At 46.2% G+C, this 23,573-nt stretch overlaps 1 protein-coding gene across 1 annotated transcript in view; it reads right to left on the bottom strand.

Annotated features, from left to right (window-relative positions):
- Nucleotides 1-212: 212 nt before the first annotated feature.
- The window catches only part of LOC8052878 (solute carrier organic anion transporter family member 74D), a 49,277-nt gene continuing 25,916 nt past the window's right edge, over nucleotides 213-23,573 (bottom strand). Inside the window, exons 5-9 of the mRNA XM_029989184.4 lie at nucleotides 4,965-5,160; nucleotides 3,813-3,951; nucleotides 2,798-2,982; nucleotides 2,640-2,704; nucleotides 213-2,041 (exon numbers count right to left, since the gene is read on the bottom strand). Coding sequence (XP_029845044.2) covers nucleotides 1,647-2,041; nucleotides 2,640-2,704; nucleotides 2,798-2,982; nucleotides 3,813-3,951; nucleotides 4,965-5,160 — 980 coding nt within the window. The 3' untranslated portion in view covers nucleotides 213-1,646. The remainder of the gene's footprint in view (nucleotides 2,042-2,639; nucleotides 2,705-2,797; nucleotides 2,983-3,812; nucleotides 3,952-4,964; nucleotides 5,161-23,573) is intronic.

Here is a 23,573-nt window from a genome sequence, read left to right as displayed (position 1 = left end):
GGGATGCGGATCGGGTTACAGCCTTGGGCGAGACCAAGCTGCTCAAGAAAACTATGCGGAGTCTAACAGCGGGACTCAAAGCGAGAGTGTGTGTGTGATGGTGGTACGCGACCACCAATAGTGTCCGTCTTGTAAACTAAAATGGTATCGAGAATATTAGATCTAGTGTTTCTTTAATTCCCAAAAACCCATTTGTCAAGACCTCGTTTATTATCAAGAAGTTATTTTATTTGAAACAACCATCGATTACAATTGGAAAATATTATGTAACTAAAATGCTCATTTTTAGTTTACACTGGTAACCGGTCGTTCGCCCGCAGTCGAATACACTATTCCAAAAGGGAATTTTTTTTTTATCAGAAATGTTTGAAACACTTTGTAAACTCCGAAGTGATGCGCTATCAGTTCTAGCAATGAGAAGGGTTATCGGTGTCATGCTCGATAACCCTTCTCACAACCCTGCATCGAGATCTCAATGGCACAATAACCGGACGCCTTTTTTGATTGAGGTAAGACAAAGGATTGGTGTTTTCAAGGAATCCCGATGCAGCGCACCCTCGGAACATCTGAAGGTACGCATGCTCCTTGCGCTGGCACGCGTTGGTTTATCCGGAAGAGTTGGTTGCACCGCGAAACACGAAGAGAAGAACAGGAGGAACAATAAATGTATGCCGGCTGCTATATACTTCGCCTCATTTTTTATAGTGCCTCGTTTCGTTTGTTTTTGAGTGTATGGGTGAGTCTGTGCGTTTATACAAGTTCGTATATATAGAAGAGCAGGAACCCCATCGTAGGGTATTAGAACTGGCTGTTTTGCCACGCACTTTAGGTACCGGCCCGACGCGACAGACCACAAGGCCGGCCTCCGCTTTGGAGGTTCAGACAGCAAATTGTGCGCGAAGGATGCGCGGGGAAAACAAAAAAAGGATGCCTCACTCCGTCCTCATCTCGGTAACGTAAAACAAATTACTGTCGTTACGAAACGCGATACTGGTGTTGGAAGATGCTCCTCCAGAGAGATTGCGGCATGAGGCAGTCATTATTTTATTTTGTGATATTATGTCAATTAATTTCCAGCCTTTTTTTTTTTTAAGCAGGAGCTGTTATAGTGCTTATTTGGGACTTCTGCATGGCATGTTTTAAAAAAAAGAAAAGAAGCATTAGACGAGAAAACATACATTTATTGGGTTACTTTTTACGTGAAAATTATTGGTACACTCATATATTCCTCAGACAGTATCTATTTCTTTGTACATGTGGAAACACTTAAGACAAAACGAAAAAAAAAATGCATGCATACGCACATATAGATGGACTAAGCAAAAACGCATACCACGTAATTCTGACTTCCTGCCAATGATTAAGTTGAAATATGCATATGTATGAACCATACTCATCGGTTGGAGTAAATGACCCAAACAAATATGCAAATTTCCATTCATCTGCATATTTTGACTATTTATTTAAGGATCGCAAAGAGACGATGAAAGTGACCCGCATACCTAAGATTAAGATGTTCATTTCTATTTTTTTTGTAAGATCGGAGTAGGTGGCAATATGATAATATTTTTTGATCGTCGCTAAGCTCATCATTCATTATCGCCCCTCGCAAGTCAAAAAGAGGATGATCCAACGCTAGCAAATGTTCAGAGAGAATCAGTAACGTTCACCATTTTGTTGAAATTTTGAAACTCCCAACTCTCGGTGCTCGTCTTGCGCTGCCTCGCGGGCTCAGGCAGTTGAACGTCCAGTTCGTGGATTTCTGGACCTTCTTTTGAATTATCTGCAACACCCGCGAGCGCTTCCGGGGGATCTGTCTCGCCCTCGTCGTAGAAGTTCTTGATTATTTTGCTGTAGTATACCACGCCGCACTGGAACACGGCACTGATGACGAGTAGGACGGTTGTGACTCCGTGAATGAGGTAGCGGAGCTTCTGGAGGTCGTAGATCCAGCAAGCGCCGCGTTCCCCGCAGCGATCTTCCCACACGAGGCACGAAGCGTCGATGACTGCCCCGTAGATGAGAGGGTACGGTATGAAGGCTGCAAATGAAAACGCATAAAAATAAACATATTGGTCACTTCCTTACTTCGGTTTGGTAAGAAAACTACGGTGTATGCCTGAAACACGTCTTCATTTTGTCTCCTCGATTTCCGGTTGATCACATCTCAATCTCACAACGCTGCTGTTAATCGCGATTGTAGTGGTAGCGCAATGGGCCTTTTTTAAATAAAGACGACACGAAGTGGCTAAAACTCAAACTACGGTTGGTGGATAGAATGGAAGCTGCGACACCTTTCCTGCCTTCTCTGCAGCTGATCCGAGCCGCGGAAGAGACAGGCGAGGTAGTGCAACCATTCTTCCGGACGCCAGCCGAAGTTAGAGCTTTCGCCACTGCGAGAGGAAGGCCTGCGCATGTGCAGAACCTTTTTGTCAAAAAGGTCCGTATTGGGGTTAGACACTGGAAAAGCTTGTTGTGCCGTATCGTGCCCTAAGAGACACGTTGTGTCTACCTCAGGGATGATTCAATGCCGGAACTATTCTGTAGGTCGCTAATTCCACCAATTGGAGACCGGTTCCAGGCATCACAGTCTTGCTGGACCTTCATGTCCCTAATATTTCTTAAAGCAAAAAACTCACCAAACATGTTCATGATGAACGAGTTCATTGTAAGTGCGACGCTTTTGTCCTTTGGCTCGATGGCTCTGTGTTTGAAAGATGACGTGGAAGGGTCTGAGTCGTGATTGCCAGCCTAAATTTGCGGCTTGTCAGCTATGGTACACAGTATTGTCACATACCTGAGAAATAGAAGGGTGGAGCCTACGTGCGACGTTGAGAGCACGACTTGCATAAAGAATACAACTCCGGCGAAGGCCATCATGGCGTCGAAGCAGTCCTGCTCGCACTTGCCGTTCTTAACCTGTCCAATGGAGAATTGGCTTTCTCCACGTTCTGACTGGAGGCACCTGCAGTCGCGAAACTCCTGCAAAACAACAAAACAATAACGGCCCTGCTATAAAAAAAAAATATTGGTAGATAACTTATCTTACTTCGTAAACGTCTATATTAATCATATTGTTCACATATGTATATTTATATATTACAAAGAAAAAACTACAAATCTTTTTTTTTTTTATTTCATCTCTTTTCTTATTTCTGGGGGACTCGAGGGGAGATTTTTTAAATGTAATCACTGTACGCTTTCCGCGTTCAATTTGTTGTCTGATCATCTTTAGAGATGTTTGTAAGCACACGAACATTTTTGTAACAAGGCCAATCGTTGGTATTAATTAAATTATTTAAACTATAGAAACGGACAATCGCTATCATACATCTAAAACAAAAACCACCAACACGCATACGCCCCTTTCTTCCGTTGAGATTGCATGATAATTGGAACACTATAGACGCTTTAAACACTTCACATTTAGCCGCCATTGCCGACCTTCTCGTGTCTTACCGAGATGCCGAGCCACTGAAGCGGGCGTTGACGAGTTTTCAGAGAGGTCTATGCTGGGGAGAAGGGCACAGTAGCACTTAAAGGGGCGATAACATGTCCTGATGTGGCAATGATGAAGTGAAGCGAACGAAATAAGAGAAATCAAAAACTGAAGGTCGGTTAGGGAGGCTCCCATGCACAGCTGCCTGAAAGCGTCTATACTGATAGCACTTCTTACTGGTTGAACTAATGAAAAGAATCCAAATGATTCGTGGTCCGAGCGATGAACATTTGAGGGTATAGCTTGTTTTATTTTTTAGCGTAAATCGGGGGGGAACGTACACCATTTCTTTTTTAGAGGCATTTAGACTCACCGTTTGGTTTGGTGCTTCCGGCAGGCACCCTGCGAAGCAGGCAGAGAAGTACTGTGTATCTGTGTTGGGATCACAAACTGGGTGATGAATGCTTGTGGAGCAATCGCAATCAGCTGTGCAAGAATTTTCTATTGTCAGCCTGAAAGTAGAATTGGAATGAATTGTTGCATTTTAATGCTTTGTTATGCAAAGAAATGCAGCCGTCCTGCAAATTACAACGAGGATAAATATATTCTTGAAAAGGGGGACACGGAAAAGTATTTTCATTTCGTAAAACAAGGCTTATAACAAAATGTGTCGCACATTTTCTGACAATCGTTTTTTTTAGACGTGATGACCAGAGTTAAGCTACAGAAATCGACTGATGCTCTCACTTTGCTCATAAAAATATTTTTTTATGTTAATACGCATAGTCCTTGGACTGTTTTTATTTTCAATAGAGGTTAGCTTAAGCTCTCGTTGACTGATTTATTGACTGATTATCAATTTATTGTGGACAACAGGCATTGGTAAGTTTGCCCAAAAATAAAACTAGAGGGTTGCCTTCACCGAAGGCGGAACAAAAGAAGACCGATTAAGATAGTATTTTGACTCATAAACCATTTTATGTGTTTGTTTCTTTATTTGTTTTGTGTCCTAGCACATCCGCCTGGTTCACATTGGACACTGGCGGGCCTACAGCTCGAACACCTGCTTGTTTTAACTCGCAATAGTGGCCGGTATGCGAGTGCGAAAATCGAGCACGAACCTGTTTCTTTATGGCGTCCATGACTGTAGCTGACACAGCCGACCAGAACTACAACGAACTCGATATAGCTTAGAAATATTGTATCCACGCACATAAAAACCTGGAAAAAGTTCGAAATACAGCAAAAGCTTGAAGAGCATAGAAGTGTTTGTTCGATAAAGCATCCGCAGTTCTAATTGCCCGCAACGTTGTGTTTTTTCTGTGTAAAAAAGTTTATAAGTTTATTCCGTACCGGGAAAAGCAACAAAGGGTCGTAGTCCACAAGATTCCCACGTGATTACTAGCCGGAAGTACGTAACGCGAAGTTTGTGAGTGATGGTTCGAAAGTTGTAATTCGAAAGTATCGGCACGCGTGGCTATATTTTCTACACGGGGTCACATTAACAGAAAATGAGGCAGCCCACCGTTCTTCGGCATTACGAACAACCGGGTAGTGAATGGAACCACAGCTTATGAGCATGAGAGCCACGATTCCTCCGATGGATACGACGGTGACGAAGACGTTCAGCGCAGCCACGACCCTTGGACTTGGCTTCACCTTGTGTACGAAGATGGCTCCAAGAATGGTACCAATCACGTTGGACACGATGTATGTTGGCCCTGTAAAGATTAAAACAAATGTCATATAAAAATAATTTACACTCCATATAAAATAAATAAAGATGTGAGGTTCACTTTTTTTTACAAGGGTCACAAAGTATGTATAAAATCGACTTTTGAAGAGAGCGAAATAGCCATAGCGTAGCGGTGGAACGTTTTGGGTACCACTGCTTCACTGTGGCCGCTGTCTTGTAGGGCGGGTCGCACGAGTACTGCATATAATACACTCATGTAAATTTTTTAGACAAGATTTTATTTTTGACGCCTCCTCGTATGTTCTACGCGTTCTGTATATCTCGGTGATCGACACACGACGTGTTCTACAGGAATTTAGACGAGAGAGAAACTGGGCTCATAAAGCTCAGAACATTCGAGCTAAGCAAATCAGACGCTTCAAAGTTATTAGCATCTTCAATGAGAACATGACAGCAGAAGTAGCTTCTATACGTTCAAAACTTGCAGTTTTTTTTTTTTTTTCTGGTGCAATTTGGTATAACTAGGGTCCCTTATTTTTCTAGCATAAAGATTATTTATATATATGTTCATTAAAAATAGGCACTACTGCAGCGCGTAATAGCCGTGAAGAACAAACCAGAGTAAATAAAAAATCTAAAAATGCAGAAAAAAGATACTGCTGCAAAAAAGAAAAAAAATCTCTATTTTTGTGTTACTTGCGCCTTTTCGGTGAGTATTTTTCTGAATTGGGAGCGTTATGATCGCGATGTAGTACATGTCTACTTTTCCATCAGCTACGCCGTAATGTACTCGCCAAAATATCAGGAATTAAGCAATCAAGACATCCAATAATCGGCTAAATTGCTGGTGTTCATTTTATGATGCCAATTCATCAACATTGATACGACATATATTTATCGGTGTTGTCTTTCGGATAAAAGTACTGACAAAACAAACAAATAACCTACTTGGAATGGAGAGCGTGGTGGTAAGGGTAATATAAATAAAGAGAAGAACACTAAACACAAGGAGGGACAAGGCTTGTTCGTCCTTATCCTTTATGTTGTTCCCTTCATTTATAAAAAAAGAAAAAGAAATAGTTACTGCCAGCTTAAGAAACGCAGGGTGTAGCTTATTCTATTCAGGTTTCTTGGTTCTCGATTGGTCTATAAGAATTCTTGTCCGATGCAGCGATCTGATTCGCTACCGAGTTATCATAAGAGGCTCCGGATTCGTCACACCTTTCGTTTCTTGAGCTGTCGGGGACTACGTTCCTATACATCGTGTCATAGTTTTTCATTCAAAGAAATCTACAGACTACTTTCCTGCAAAGCACGAGAGAGAGAGCCAATTACTGCAGTCTCATTAAGGAGGAAACTCGGCAAATTACGAGGCTGGAAATAAGTAACTGCGCTATTGCGCGAAGCACAGTGAAATATCATGCGCAGTTTCATAGAGCAGAGTCTTTACGTCTCAACGTATTTCGAGCCCATCATTCACCGAGTTTCCTCTGTACATTGAAAGTACTTTGCGGGAAGTATCGTATTTCCCAGGCTATATAGTCCCCGGACTATACATGTTTAAATGTTTAAATTTTACCTGGTGCGGACCACCTGCAGGTGCGGAGTATACAAGTTTTATTTTTCTATATTGTTCATCTCAACCAGTCGTGACAAACGTTGTGAATTACAGAATATGTTAATGATAGAATATGTTAATTACAGGGTAGAGTATGGCATCGTACAGCCGAACCCAAGTGCTCGGGAACATGTCCGACAAAACGTGATCGGCATTTTTTTTTTCTCCAAAATATCAGCACGTCCTTAACACCTTACTAGAGAAAAGGCAGCAGCCCTCCGGGAGCTTAGAGATAACACGACGATTGTGCTTTTACCAGCGGCCAAGGACCATTCAACGGTAGTCCTAAACCGAGATTACTACAAGATCACTGTTCGAAATCTCCTCGATAGCCCGGCTTATGAAAAACTTTAACAAATACCCTGCGACACAGCTCCAGACAAAAATCATGGGGTGTTGTATAGTTTCTGGCCTGGGTGGAACCCAAAAAAAAGGGTCCCTCCCCTCAAAAGGGATTAGAGGGGATTAGTTCCCTGGACTGCCGCCTCTGAAAAGGGATAAGCATGGATTATGCTCGGACCACTTCTTTGCATAAACCCGAGGCAATCGTCGCGCTCTGATAGGACGTCCGACACGGAGCTTTGTTAGACGCCTTCGATTATATTAGAGAGAAAGGGAAGTGCACGCGTGGATAGACTGAGTGACGGGGGGCCATGGGGACTTCAAGAAAGCAGGGTGGCCACATGGTGGACACGCTGGAAAGGCGGCTTGTCTTGTTTTGGATCGGCAGGAACACTTTGCTACTTCGAGCAGCGAACGGCCGCTAAATTAACCGCTGATGCTACCGTGAGCTAGGATCGCCTCATAACGACTCCGTGAAATTTGGCTTGTCTTGGATTGGCAGAAACACTTTGCTACTTCGAGCAGCGAGCGGCCGCGAAATTAACCGCTGATGCCGAGTGGTTTTTGTGACGACTCGTCCATGTCTCTTCAATCTGCAAAATGCGGTTTGTTTGCTTCGCTTTTCTACGAGCGTACCGATTTTGTGAAGCAAGGTTCGTTTCTCGGGCTTTGCGTAATCAGGATAAATCGTGTTCTTTTCAATACGCGTCGAGTACGTTGCACCGACTCCCCCGTGAACCGCGCGCCCGAAAACCACGAGAGGCAATGTAACCGAACGCCTCGGACCCCAGAACCGCGCGAGACGGCAGAGCCCGCCGAGGAGCCTCTTTGCTCTCCTACTTCTGCGTGTTTTCTTGTACTATGTCGACTTTGCGGAGTAAGAAAAACAAGGGGAAAATAATAGTGAAGGGCAACCACACGCGCGTCTCTTCGTTTTATTATTAGTGTCCCCGTCTCAGATTAATAATGAGTCGTTCTCCGTCTATACTCCGTTTCAGCTTATGTTGTACCGCAGAGAAGGCCAGAAGCGCGAGCTCATAGCGTTGGCAGCTGCCCTTGTTGCACGAGAGCTTGTGCCGTCGAGATGTGTCCTAGAGCAAGGAGCTCGCGCTTGTAGCCGTTCCTGGGGTACAACACTAGGTGAAACAGAGTATAGCCCGCGTTTTTGCCACGAGTTTCTGACGTGTAAGCAACACAACTCTTCACACTGCTTTTATTTATTATTATTTTTTCCGCTGCGGATTTTTTCAATTTTTATTCGTGCCTGGTTCTGCTACTCTTCTGCTCACACAATAACGTGTTCCAGTAGCCTGAAGCAAGTCACTCTCCTATTCTTCACCGTTGAAATATTTCAGGCTTTACAACAGTAATGTGTGCACACTGAAAAGTAACTTCTTGCTGCAATGTTTGTCGTTGAATAATGGATCACCAGCACAAATATTACTTACCGATGAGTGCCCAGGAGAGCTTATGAGACATTAGTGCACCCTTCAATGGTTCAAACCACTACTTCATGCACCACACAGGTGACTGTGGCATAGTGACAAGCACAACCAGGGTGCTTGCCGTTTAATGTCGGAAACACTTCGGAAAATGCAGTTGCTACATGACCCTGAAGTTCTAGAGAATCTTACACCTTGGTGCCATGCAAAATAACTAAGCTAAAGAAACTGTCAAGGAAGAGTCGCAATAGGTGCAACCCACAGGTTCTCATGACTCCACATACCGGGCCGGCCAGCTGTGGATCAGCGAGCAGGTGTCGTAGAGCAGCTGCCACTGCGAGCGGTGCAGTGTCTCATAAGAAGAAACGGTTGCTGGAGAAAGCTCTCATGAATGCAAAGTCTGTGGTGAACTTGGAGTAGTGATGGTGATCCTGAAACAAAAAGGATTCAAGCCAAGCCTGTTCCTGTGCTCCATGACGTATGGCGTCCTCCCCTTACCAGAATTCCTGGCTGTTATTTTCCTTCCTTACGTGTGCGTGCCCCCAACAGCAGCAATAGTAATAATTGCACGTTGCTTCAACAGGACGTGCTGATTTGGGGGGCTTGGTGGCAGAGTGTGGAGCGAAAACTTGCACTGAGTGCCCCTGCCCGTTTTGACCTGGATGAGCACTGCACCTACACATGGGCAGTATTACTGCTATATGATTCATCTTAAAGACTTCGGGCTATCGGTATTTGGCAGTCGAGTAAAAGAAAAAAAAAGAACTACTTATGTGTGTGATGGGAAACGTATAAACCTCTCTATATACCAGGTTTACCTACAGCCACCTGAAAACATCGCACCTCTTCAAGTGTGAAAGAGGGTACGCCTGCACGCAATCCACTACACTCTGTTTCACATTAATTTGGGAAACTGTAGAAACTGTGGCGTCTATACAGGCCGTAGGAGTCTGCTGTGAAATTAAGACACTTGGGAAGAACGTACCCCATGTGCCTAAAGACATTAGATGGTTTCAAAAAGGCATTCATACTTTCAGTCGGCTTGCAAACTGTAGCAAGAATGTTGGTTTGTACCATAGAAGTTTCAATTGCCCCTCCTTGAACTACTAGGAAAATGACTTCCAATTCACAATAGTGCTGAACGCAACTAAAACACATGGAAGAACAGTGGCCGAGTCGGCTAGCACGTCTCAGCTCTGGGCATGCGGAGCGAAAGCTCGCGCTGCAGAACCCGGGATCGTGGGCTAAACCCCAGCATTTGCTCATTTCGATCTGGACGAGGATCATACCAGTACGCGTTTGTGTAATCACTACTACATGATGCACGTTAAAGATCCCAGGCTTTCGCTCCTACTGCACTGGCTAAATTCCTCATCTACAGCGACAAGCTTGGCATCATTCGAGGCAGGCCGACCTTTCGCTGTCTAAACATCCTCAACACAATGCTACTTTTTTTTAACTGAAACACGTACAAAAGGGAACATTCCTATGACCTTGTACAGTAATGCATTGAACTGTTTGTGAATGCTTGTGATACACAAACGGGCAAGAGGCAAGAACGAGAGCATGCACATTCACACTGTGGCAGCAAATACACCACAGCAGCCTCCTTTGCCATTGTTGCCATGGTGGATGGAAGAGCAGGACAGCGAATGCCGATATGACTGAAAATATTGTAAAAGTTATTGCTTTGCTTTTAATAATAGTTTAAAAAAATTTAGATTAATAGCTTTTCAAAACAAAGCCACCTTAGCAGTACTTTTTGGAGAAGATGGAACAGTCTGCCGTGATGGTGAGGAAATGCTGCAGCCGTTGCCTTTTGCCAAGTTATGGAGAAACGCAGTACATATCATTCCACTCGGAGAAAAGACACACTTTTGAACCGGAGCGCTCAGATGGGACTTTACCTCGGTGCGTCGTCTGCTTTGGAAAACGAGCTGTACAAAACATCCGTTAGCATGCAACACGGTTCCAAACAAAAAAACTTTACACCAATTTGGATCGGAACTCATTGAACCCCCTAACAGCGGAGTCTGAAAAATGATATAAAATAAAGCACTTGCCAACAGTGATTACGCATATTCGAGGCATTTCGTCGACGAAAAACAAATTCGCCAGAAACCCGGTGCTTGCTAAACCTTCGAGAAAAAAAAACCAAGGTTGCTTACATTATTGTTTATATTTGTGGCAGTGTTATACACCAACTCATGTTTACAAACAAACTGGAGCGCCCCTAGCAGACGCCACCGGCGCCGCGCATGTGCGATGGAGTGTGGGCACGAAGCTCGCCGTCGCCCATAAACAAACCATTGAAATGCAATGTTGCCGTCGGTGCGAGTCCTACTACTTGAGTGGCCTGAGCGAAATTACCGAGGCTTGTGGCACCAAAAAACTTTGCGTGAATGTGACATGCGGCGATTCATTCCGCACGAACGCCGCAGAATGTATGCTAAAGCGTGATTCGTATGATAAGATTTTTCCTCGCAATTTTCAGTTGCGACGTCGCCCGGGCTGCAAAAGCATGAATCATAGCTGAAATGGTCGGCGTTAATACTGAAAATCGCTAGCACAATCAGACCAAGTGAACCAGGCATAACAAGTCAGTGACGCCCACTGGTAACAATGATCAACATCTCCTTGTACCTAATGTTTATATCGAGCCTCCTTACCAACCTTCAAACTTCAATCTCTTGAGGCCCGCACTTATTGCAACTACCAGGCCAACATTTGGTCTACGGGCCGGTGTCGTCTAAAAAGCAGACGGCAAGCAGAAACGTTTGAAAGAGCACACAACAGTTCGAACGATAAGGCAACCGTTTAACTTGAGGACGCACTGAGCGTAGTCCGCAGGTGTTTCGTACAACTTGACGGTTTTATGGCGTTCATGTTCATCAAATAAATCTAATGACCACAAGTATCCGTGAATTCAACCCAGAGTGCTTCCCGCCCAAGCAATCGTGGTCCGACAGCGTCTGGTTTTCTTTTTTCACGGCTCACATCCACGTTCTTGGACGAACCGAGCACATGAAAACTGACCTTCAAAGCTTTCTCGACTCTTTTGGTACAGGCCCAGTCGTAGAGTTTGGACGAGAAAGCAGGTTTTTGTCTGGTTCCTCTCAAAACAATGCAGGAATACACGCCTCACATGGGGTACTTTCGCCCACAGCCCCAGACCGAAAGTGCGCCCGACACGCCACCACCGCGGTGCGACGTAACAGAGCTGAGTTTGTGTATACAGAAGAGAGGGGGGGGGGGGGACATATAAGTCACATACCCGCCCTTTAGATGTGGCACATGGGACAGAACACTTGGTACGTTCAGAAGTAAGTTGGATGTGATCAATTATATCCGTAAATAACAATCGCACATTTGTAATTCGAGTGGATGGCCATATTTTTTGTTTCAAACAACCCACCCTGCTGGCAGGCGCTCGACAAGTTGCAGTCGGAGAAGGGTTCATTTGTTACGTCGCTTGCTTCGTATCCCACAGACCACAGGCCACGCTACGTCCAGGCTGGCGCGATTATTGGCTTTGCCATTTGGCGATGCCAGCACGTCTCTACTTGGCCCTCTGAGACGCCCCAGGACCGGCCATGACAGCCACGGCTTCGCAGTTGCGTTCAGGTGGACGCGCCATACTTCCATGGAGCGGCGCTGCTCTAGATTGGCGTTTATCTGGTGATCTCATTGCCTATGCTCCATCCCACAAGTTGTCTGCAGCAGGTGCAAAGGCACGAGCACGTTGCTTTCAAACGTGCCATTCTTGCGCAAGTGCTCATGCAAACAAAGCTCACTGCAGTCCTATGCCCCCGTGCCCTTGCCTTCGTCTTTGCCGCGCACACCCTGCGAGACCGAGCATAGTCGGCATCTATGGCTGGAATCAGTTAGGTTGTCTCTAGCTTCGTATGTAAGAATGATCGTGCATTTGCGTCAAGGATCGAGGGAAGCAACTATGAGTTTTGCAAAGTATACCGTCGGAACCATATTAGCCTCTTGCGCGATAGGCGTAGTGGCCGGATGCAGTGCTGCCAGTAGGTGAAATTTCTCTGGACGTAATAATGGAATACTTATGCTAGGTGATTAACGAATGAAAAGAGCAGCAGACAGCATGCCGAACCCAAAATAGCCATTCATGTGCTGCGCAAACGAACAACATCACAGCGGCAGTAGGGAGGGGGCCGCTAGATGTTTAGTGCAGCCAACCACGGGGTACAGCTGAAAATGGCGAAATGCCCACACTTGGCTCGTGCCCTCTCCTTCGTTTGCCCTGCCGAATTCCGTAAAATTGCGCAGATGCACATAGCACTGCAATCGGACAACGTGGCGCCACCCTGAAAGCCCCAAGTTGAATGATGTACAGCCATTGACAGGTGTCACCACAAAAATAAGAGTTGCAGCTGCTTGCTTTGGCTTCAATGGTACAAGCTGCGCCAACAGCTCCATCGACCTACTTTGCACAGCTAATGCAACCAATGCTAGACAATGATACAATTAGATAGCCAAAGCGATGCAAGTGACAACACTCCTAAGCCCCATATTTATTGCTGTAGCAGACACATGGGCCATAGTCGCTTGCTGTGTTCGCTATAGTTAGTAATAGCACCCGAACGGCAGCATGACCTTGCAGTTGTCCCATTTACAGCACAAGCTTTTTGTCTTCAAAAATGCTTTGCAATCTCGTAAGCTTGGAGCATGATGGGGCCAAGAACCTGTGCAGCCAAAGCACAACGGAAGGTGACGAGCGGGTGCTGGAGGCCTGCCTGCTTGCCTACAGCGACACGGGACAGGTTTATGAATCTCCGAAAGGATGAGTTCACATGAAATTCACGACCGTTGCATTGTGGATATCGCATTATTTTTGTGTCTGGACGCAAGGGCAACATTTGAGACGCCACGCAGAGTGCTCGCTCATTGCCCGGCAACATCACCATGACTTTTGAGGCGGATCGCTAGCTTCCGAGCGGCAGGTCACAGCTGCTGTATTATACTGAATGGTGCCATCTAACCGAAGTCAATGAAAGTGTTCCCTCCCCGCTTCCCACTCTGCTGTTGGCCGGCGACTGACGAGCCTGACCTTCGACGCCCAAGTCGGTTTTCTCAGGTTTCCCCAATGTGCTCTCATGGCACATCATAAATCGAGCGACCCCAAAGGCGGTGTACAGCTGAGGAGCAGGACAACTGCCGTAGTTATTTGGCCGAAGTCCAAAATTTGTTTCATGGCCCCTTTAAAGAAAGGTTTTGTTACGCACCAGCAATCGAAAGGATACAAATGTTTAGATATGCCCAACTGCCTCGCATGACGATGCGTCCAGGAGCCGTCACTGAAAGCAGGGCCCGTTTGCTCGAAGCTCTGACCGTGACTAAAGTTAGCCGCAGTACCTAGGAGAGGGATTTTGAAATCACGTGACTGGCTCGGTAGGGATGCGGGGAAACATGGGCGGCGCCCCGGCGAGTGAGCGCCGCTCGCTTTGGAAATAGTATGTCGTTGTAGCGCGTTAGTCAGCAACGGACGGTGCAGGAGGCTTTTGCTTTGCCTTACCTCAATTAAACCGCAAAGCATGGGCAATGACATCGGCGCATTGTTCAGATAGTGTTTCGATTCTGGGCATTCCTAAGCCTAAATGAACGCGATAATTGTCGGCATGGCAACGTCTTTGGAAAGCGGATTGCCTTGACTCAATCGGCCGGGTATTGATAGCACACAAATGCAGACAGTGTCCCAACAGACTTTCTTCTCAATTATCCAAGCATCGCGAGGAGAACCCTGGAAGTGTAATTCTACGGTCCACGCGCGCTGGCCTTCCTCTTATAAAAGATTCGAAGAAAAAAATCATAATAAGGCTTTAACGAACGCGCGTGCAAGGCAAAAAGTTGTTTTAAACTTTTTGCTTTAGAACGGTTACTACTGCAGACGCCAGCACGTGCGACGCGTGCAATTACAGTCGTAGCATGCACCTCGGTGCTTGGATAATTTAGAAAAAAGGTCTGTTGGGACGCTGTCTGCTTTTGTGTGCTATCCACAATCTGCTTTCCAAAGACGTTGCCATGCCGACAATTATCGCGTTCATTTAGGATTAGGAATGCCCAGAATCGAAAGACTATCTAAAAAATGTGGCGATGTCATTGCCCATGCTTTGCGGTTTAAGTGAGGTAAAGCAACGCGAAAGCCTCCTGCACCATTCACTGTTAACTAACGTGCCCGATATTGCAGCTACAACGACATATTAGTTCCAAAGCGAGCGGCGCTCACTCACTGGGGCACCGCCATGTTTCCCCGCATTCCTACCGAGCCAGTCACGCAATTTAAAAAAATCCCTCTCCTAGGTACTGCGGCTGACTTTAGCCGCGGTTAGCGCTTCGAGCAAACGGGCCCAGAATGGTCGTCATCCCACAGGCGAGATAGGCTTGATGATTAGAAGATCACGGCCAGTCAATCCGGTTTTGGTGGCATGTCATCATGTACACAATTTTGCACTGCACACATGACTGATCGGATTGTTTTCATCACTACAGTGCTCATTAAAGAAATCGAATGGCTCCTCTCTCTTCTTAGTGCCAACTCACCGCAGGGAGGCTAACTTTACCCTGCCTAAACATCCATGAAACCAATATGACAGTTTTTTTTTTTGTATTAGTGAACCAACACACCAGTCTGACTGGATTTCGCAAGCAACAAAAGTCTGGCTCCTCTACGAGATGACGGTCATCCTTTTCGTGCTCACGGCTTTCATTGGTGGCTAATTGTATGCACTCAAAGATCTGTACACCTTTGATGACTCACATGTAACGAAACTTGTCTTAAAGGTTGGATATCAGGTGGTCGTGGATGTCCGTCGACGCGCAGCCACAGCTCACTGTCGTGGACATGTCACAGCTCCCATGCAGACCTCTGACATCATTCTAACTCTCCTTGCAACGGTAGTGCATACCCCAGCACAAGCACATCTGAGGAGCACTTTCAAGCACAGCACCTTCCACAAGGACATAAGGAAGGCACACAACCAAACACAGCAACAGATCACCTCGGTGATGGCTACGTTCCCTTCCTGGGAGAAACAGATTATTTGCAGGCAGTACGACAGGCACGCCCGTAAGAGACCGTGTTGGAATCCAGGCTTCATCACTTTGCTTAGTTTGAGAATCCAGAAAATGAACGAATGTGGACAAATGCAAAGTTTTGTTTTGCTCTTTGTATTTCCTTCAAATCCTCGTGGCTAGGAATCGCAGTGAAGAAAAAGAAAAGACGATAAAACTAGATGACGGGTAATATGCAGCCTCTTATCTTCAACGATGTCCGTCGTTCCGCTTTCGCTCCTCAATAGATTGCTGACAGCTTCCCCGGCGGCGACGCTCAGGCTTTCTGGACATGCGGGAAGTAAAACACTTGATCAAAGCAGGGCTCTCCGACAAGGCCGAGTCACAAGTTCCATGCAAAAGGAACTTCACTTACTGATGATTTTCTCGAATGCCGACATCAAAGAGCGCTTTCAAAGCAACAAACACATGCCTTTCGTGGTGCTAGACGGACAGCACGAACGCGCGCAGCCCCAACAAGCCGTCTCGACAACGCAAACGTTTGTTTCGTTGTGGGATATAACTACAGATTTAATAAAAGAGCATACCTCCGCTGGTACGATTTCAGCTACTAAATATGAGGACTCGGGTGTCCAGAGAAAGAAACGAACGAGAAGACGTTCCGAGCAAGAGTTATTTGAAGAAAGCGATTGCTATTTCTGCGTTCTTAAATACTTCTTACTGTACTGATATAGAGATTGCCTGGAAATGCTTGAAAGTTGACCATGGAGGTGAAAATGAACGCACCGACTCACCTCGCAGAACTCGCAGAACAAAGAAAGGGTAAAAGCACAGGCGAGCTGGTGAAGAACTTCCATCGTAAACCGGAGACACGGAAAAATAAAAAAACGGACAAAACAACAAGACTTGTTGTTGTTTTGTCCGTTTTTTTATTTTTCCGTGTCGCAGAACAAAAGCCGCCATCTTGACATTCCGATTTGGATTTGGATTGGATCGATGGATGGATGCTAACGGCTGGTAACCATTGTTGCCAAGATGCTGGGTTTTTTTTTTTTCTCTTTTTCTAAACGAAAATTTAATTTTAAAATATTTGTAAAGATTTTCCAGATTCGGCCGGGGGAATTTCTTATCTTACCGGTAGCCTGTTTAAAACATGTTGAAATGATTTGTGAAAATTATTTGTGAAAATTCAAGTGAAAAGTAAATCAGATCATGGCTAAACAACACCTCGCTTACGTTTAGGACTGTTGTCCTTGTGGTCTGGAGTTTGATCTTTCCTTCTGTTCGTTTTGAACGAAATGATTAGGCTGGATATGCCCGAAAAAAACAGTTTACGCAAGTTAACAAATAATCTAATGTTTTTTTTGTTTTTTTTTTTGTTTTTTCCCGACATGTCGTCGAATTTCTTGGTCCTGGGATTCGGAAGATTCGTTAGGCCTAAGGATTGTTGACCTGTCGGGCCCGTCGGTCATTGGGATAAAGGCTTAATATGCCATATCAGCGGCGTCGGCATGTTTTCTGGTGGGCTAGCTTAAGCGGCTGAAGCCAAGGTGCCATGCTGGTTGCCGTACCGCGTCATTCAAGCAGTTGTGGAGTACGGGAGAATGGACTACGAGCGAACGCGTTTGTTTCATCGCGTCTCCCCACATTTTGGAACATTCCCTTTGTTCCGACGTTTGCATGAATATGTATGGCACCCTTGGTTTGAGATAAATATGTCTGGTTGCTACAGCGTGTGCGCCGCTATGCGTTTAGGTAGTTTTGTGACACCTGGTTCTACGTACTGGGAAGACTTGTCCCGGTGACTGTCGTCACTGTACGTCCCAGGAGTTTCCCCCGGAAATGAAATTAAGGGGAATGACTAAATTTTTAGGGGGTTAGGGGAGGCATTGAGGATAAAGGAGTCGTTGTGAATTAAGGGGGTGCCTTCGGAAAAACAAGGAGGAGTGTAGGGAAATCGCTGGTCTGTCCAATCACTCTGATCCAACGCAAGTGTGGTGTCTAAGCTATCGTTAAATGGCTCGCATATTTTATTTTGTTCTATCATAGGAAGACTCCCTTCACCAGCAAGCTTGGTAAAGCGAAGGCTACGGGCGCGAGATTGCGGCTTTCAAACTGCTTTTGCAGATCAAGCGCTCGCCCTAGATATTGATGTTCGATCGTAACCGGTATTCAGTAACTAAGTAGCAGCCACAACGGAAATCAGTCATACTTCATAAATGATTTATTTCTTCCGCTATGTATACACAGCGAATAATAATCACAACAAATTGTAAGTGGATTGTCCGTGGAGAGGTCTCCGCGTATAAGTCGCGCATAATGCGCACAAATAGTAGATTGGTGCCAGCGTATACGTCGCACAGTGAGAAGTACTGGTGTTCTCCGCGTTTTATAACTTAATTGCCCTTTGTATTTTCTTGCCGTTTTTTTATTTTAAAAACGGCAAGTTATAAAACGGCAATAAAATACAAACGGCAAGTTATAAAACGCGGACACCACCAGCACTTCTCACTGTGCGACGTATACGCGGGCACCCATCTACTTTTTGTGCGCTTTATGCGCGACTTATACGCGGAGACCTCTCCACGGACAATCCACTTACGATTTGTTGTGATTATTATTCGCTGTGTATACATAGCGGAAGAAATTAATCATTTATGAAGTATGACTGATTTCCGTTGTGGCTGCTACTTAGTTACTGAATACCGGTTACGATCGAACATCAATATCTAGGGCGAGCGCTTGATCTGCAAAAGCAGTTTGAAAGCCGCAATCTCGCGCCCGTAGCCTTCGCTTTACCAAGCTTGCTGGTGAAGGGAGTCTTCCTATGATAGAACAAAATAAAATATGCGAGCCATTTAACGATAGCTTAAAAGCGATAGATAAGAAATTCCCCCGGCCGAATCTGGAAAATCTTTACAAATATTTTAAAATTAAATTTTCGTTTAGAAAAAGCATCGTTGAGAAAAAGAGAAAAAAAACAAAAAAACCCAGCATCTTGGCAACAATGGTTACCAGCCGTTAGCATCCATCCATCGATCCAATCCAAATCCAAATCGGAATGTCAAGATGGCGGCTTTTGTTCTGCGAGTTCTGCGAGGTGAGTCGGTGCGTTCATTTTCACCTCCATGGTCAACTTTCAAGCATTTCCAGGCAATCACTATATCAGTACAGTAAGAAGTATTTAAGAATGCAGAAATAGCAATCGCTTTCTTCAAATAACTCTTGCTCGGAACGTCTTCTCGTTCGTTTCTTTCTCTGGACACCCGAGTCCTCATATTTAGTAGCTGAAATCGTACCAGCGGAGGTATGCTCTTTTATTAAATCTGTAGTTATATCCCACAACGAAACACACGTTTGCGTTGTCGAGACGGCTTGTTGGGGCTGCGCGCGTTCGTGCTGTCCGTCTAACACCACGAAAGGTATGTGTTTGTTGCTTTGAAAGCGCTCTTTGATGTCGGCATTCGAGAAAGAGTAAAGCTATACGCACTCCGGAGTGCGCTTCGCGCGGAAATGGCTATACGCACTCCTCCGAGAGATCATGCCGCTCGGGCCACCCTTTTCGAACGGCGCGTGAATCGCTGGGGCGCTCGTTAACACAGCCCCCCGCCTGCGTTCACGCCGCTTCGCGGCGACAGTATCGGCTGCTAATTACAAAGCGTAACTAGTACACGCCGCTTCGCGGCGTCCAGCCGGCAATCCAAGCCCCGCTGTCCCCGATCGCACCTCCGGAATGGGAGTCCGATACCATTTAGTTCTGCGAAGTTTCTCGACAACTTTCGATTTTTTTTTTTTTTTTTTTTACTGTTCATCGCAAAAAAAGGAAATGTCGTAAATATCGCCAAATGCCTCGACAAAACAAAATGTTTGAGAAAAAAAAAAAGAAAATTAGGCCCACCGCGGATCGAACCCGCGTCCACTTGCGTACGAATCGGACACCCTATGCCATCGCACCGCTTAGGAAACTCGTTGTGTCTACTCTTTTTATACGAGAAAAGCGGAGTGCGTATAGCCGTTTCCGTCCGAAGCGCACTCCGGAGTGCATCTAGCTTTACTCTTCGAGAAAATCATCAGTAAGTGAAGTTCCTTTTGCATGGAACTTGTGACTCGGCCTTGTCGGAGAGCCCTGCTTTGATCAAGTGTTTTACTTCCCGCATGTCCAGAAAGCCTGAGCGTCGCCGCCGGGGAAGCTGTCAGCAATCTATTGAGGAGCGAAAGCGGAACGACGGACATCGTTGAAGATAAGAGGCTGCATATTACCCGTCATCTAGTTTTATCGTCTTTTCTTTTTCTTCACTGCGATTCCTAGCCACGAGGATTTGAAGGAAATACAAAGAGCAAAACAAAACTTTGCATTTGTCCACATTCGTTCATTTTCTGGATTCTCAAACTAAGCAAAGTGATGAAGCCTGGATTCCAACACGGTCTCTTACGGGCGTGCCTGTCGTACTGCCTGCAAATAATCTGTTTCTCCCAGGAAGGGAACGTAGCCATCACCGAGGTGATCTGTTGCTGTGTTTGGTTGTGCCTTCCTTATGTCCTTGTGGAAGGTGCTGTGCATGAAAACGCTCCTCAGATGTGCTTGCGCTGGGGTATGCACTACCGTTCCAAGGAGAGTTAGAATGATGTTAGAGGTCTGCATGGGAGCTGTGACATGTCCACGACAGTGAGCTGTGGCTGCGAGTCGACAGACATCCACGACCACCTGATATCCAACCTTTAAGACAAGTTTCGTTACATGTGAGTCATCAAAGGTGTACAGATCTTTGAGTGCATACAATTAGCCACCAATGAAAGCCGTGAGCACGAAAAGGATGACCGTCATCTCGTAGAGGAGCCAGACTTTTGTTGCTTGCGAAATCCAGTCAGACTGGTGTGTTGGTTCACTAATACAAAAAAAAAAAAACTGTCATATTGGTTTCATGGATGTTTAGACAGGGTAAAGTTAGCCTCCCTGCGGTGAGTTGGCACTAAGAAGAGAGAGGAGCCATTTGATTTCTTTAATGAGCAGTGTAGTGATGAAAACAATCCGATCAGTCATGTGTGCAGTGCAAAATTGTGTACATGATGACATGCCACCAAAACCGGATTGACTGGCCGTGATCTTCTAATCATCAAGCCTATTTCGCCTGTGGGATGACGACCATTCTGGGCCCGTTTGCTCGAAGCGCTAACCGCGGCTAAAGTCAGCCGCAGTACCTAGGAGAGGGATTTTTTTAAATCGCGTGACTGGCTCGGTAGGAATGCGGGGAAACATGGCGGTGCCCCAGTGAGTGAGCGCCGCTCGCTTTGGAACTAATATGTCGTTGTAGCTGCAATATCGGGCACGTTAGTCAGCAGTGAATGGTGCAGGAGGCTTTCGCGTTGCTTTACCTCACTTAAACCGCAAAGCATGGGCAATGACATCGCCACATTTTTTAGATAGTCTTTCGATTCAGAGCTTCGAGCAAACGGGCCCTGCTTTCAGTGACGGCTCCTGGACGCATCGTCATGCGAGGCAGTTGGGCATATCTAAACATTTGTATCCTTTCGATTGCTGGTGCGTAACAAAACCTTTCTTTAAAGGGGCCATGAAACAAATTTTGGACTTCGGCCAAATAACTACGGCAGTTGCCCTGCTCCTCAGCTGTACACCGCCTTTGGGGTCACTCGATTTATGATGTGCCATGAGAGCACATTGGGGAAACCTGAGAAAACCGACTTGGGCGTCGAAGGTCAGGCTCGCCGGCCAACAGCAGAGTGGGAAGCGGGGAGGGAACACTTTCATTGACTTCGGGTAGATGGCACCCTTCAGTATAATACAGCAGCTGTGACCTGCCGCTCGGAAGCTAGCGATCCGCCTCAAAAGTCATGGTGATGTTGCCGGGCAATGAGCGAGCACTCTGCGTGGCGTCTCAAATGTTGCCCTTGCGTCCAGACACAAAAATAATGCGATATCCACAATGCAACGGTCGTGAATTTCATGTGAACTCATCCTTTCGGAGATTCATAAACCTGTCCCGTGTCGCTGTAGGCAAGCAGGCAGGCCTCCAGCACCCGCTCGTCACCTTCCGTTGTGCTTTGGCTGCACAGGCTCTTGGCCCCATCATGCTCCAAGCTTACGAGATTGCAAAGCATTTTTGAAGACAAAAAGCTTGTGCTGTAAATGGGACAACTGCAAGGTCATGCTGCCGTTCGGGTGCTATTACTAACTATAGCGAACACAGCAAGCGACTATGGCCCATGTGTCTGCTACAGCAATAAATATGGGGCTTAGGAGTGTTGTCACTTGCATCGCTTTGGCTATCTAATTGTATCATTGTCTAGCATTGGTTGCATTAGCTGTGCAAAGTAGGTCGATGGAGCTGTTGGCGCAGCTTGTACCATTGAAGCCAAAGCAAGCAGCTGCAACTCTTATTTTTGTGGTGACACCTGTCAATGGCTGTACATCATTCAACTTGGGGCTTTCAGGGTGGCGCCACGTTGTCCGATTGCAGTGCTATGTGCATCTGCGCAATTTTACGGAATTCGGCAGGGCAAACGAAGGAGAGGGCACGAGCCAAGTGTGGGCATTTCGCCATTTTCAGCTGTACCCCGTGGTTGGCTGCACTAAACATCTAGCGGCCCCCTCCCTACTGCCGCTGTGATGTTGTTCGTTTGCGCAGCACATGAATGGCTATTTTGGGTTCGGCATGCTGTCTGCTGCTCTTTTCATTCGTTAATCACCTAGCATAGGTATTCCATTATTACATCCAGAGAAATTTCACCTACTGGCAGCACTGCATCCGGCCACTACGCCTATCGCGCAAGAGGCTAATATGGTTCCGACGGTATACTTTGCAAAACTCATAGTTGCTTCCCTCGATCCTTGACGCAAATGCACGATCATTCTTACATACGAAGCTAGAGACAACCTAACTGATCCCAGCCATAGATGCCGACTATGCTCGGTCTCGCAGGGTGTGCGCGGCAAAGACGAAGGCAAGGGCACGGGGGCATAGGACTGCAGTGAGCTTTGTTTGCATGAGCACTTGCGCAAGAATGGCACGTTTGAAAGCAACGTGCTCGTGCCTTTGCACCTGCTGCAGACAACTTGTGGGATGGAGCATAGGCAATGAGATCACCAGATAAACGCCAATCTAGAGCAGCGCCGCTCCATGGAAGTATGGCGCGTCCACCTGAACGCAACTGCGAAGCCGTGGCTGTCATGGCCGGTCCTGGGGCGTCTCAGAGGGCCAAGTATAGACGTGCTGGCATCGCCAAATGGCAAAGCCAATAATCGCGCCAGCCTGGACGTAGCGTGGCCTGTGGTCTGTGGGATACGAAGCAAGCGACGTAACAAATGAACCCTTCTCCGACTGCAACTTGTCGAGCGCCTGCCAGCAGGGTGGGTTGTTTGAAACAAAAAATATGGCCATCCACTCGAATTACAAATGTGCGATTGTTATTTACGGATATAATTGATCACATCCAACTTACTTCTGAACGTACCAAGTGTTCTGTCCCATGTGCCACATCTAAAGGGCGGGTATGTGACTTATATGTCCCCCCCCCCCCTCTCTTCTGTATACACAAACTCAGCTCTGTTACGTCGCACCGCGGTGGTGGCGTGTCGGGCGCACTTTCGGTCTGGGGCTGTGGGCGAAAGTACCCCATGTGAGGCGTGTATTCCTGCATTGTTTTGAGAGGAACCAGACAAAAACCTGCTTTCTCGTCCAAACTCTACGACTGGGCCTGTACCAAAAGAGTCGAGAAAGCTTTGAAGGTCAGTTTTCATGTGCTCGGTTCGTCCAAGAACGTGGATGTGAGCCGTGAAAAAAGAAAATCAGACGCTGTCGGACCACGATTGCTTGGGCGGGAAGCACTCTGGGTTGAATTCACGGATACTTGTGGTCATTAGATTTATTTGATGAACATGAACGCCATAAAACCGTCAAGTTGTACGAAACACCTGCGGACTACGCTCAGTGCGTCCTCAAGTTAAACGGTTGCCTTATCGTTCGAACTGTTGTGTGCTCTTTC

The sequence above is a fragment of the Ixodes scapularis genome, unplaced genomic scaffold (genome assembly GCF_016920785.2).
Source record: "Ixodes scapularis isolate PalLabHiFi unplaced genomic scaffold, ASM1692078v2 PGA_scaffold2__306_contigs__length_199485367, whole genome shotgun sequence".
In the NCBI taxonomy this organism is placed as follows: Eukaryota; Metazoa; Arthropoda; class Arachnida; order Ixodida; family Ixodidae; genus Ixodes; species Ixodes scapularis.
The sequence above is the reverse complement of the archived record's forward strand: the minus strand, read 5'-3'. Positions and strand labels throughout refer to the sequence as shown.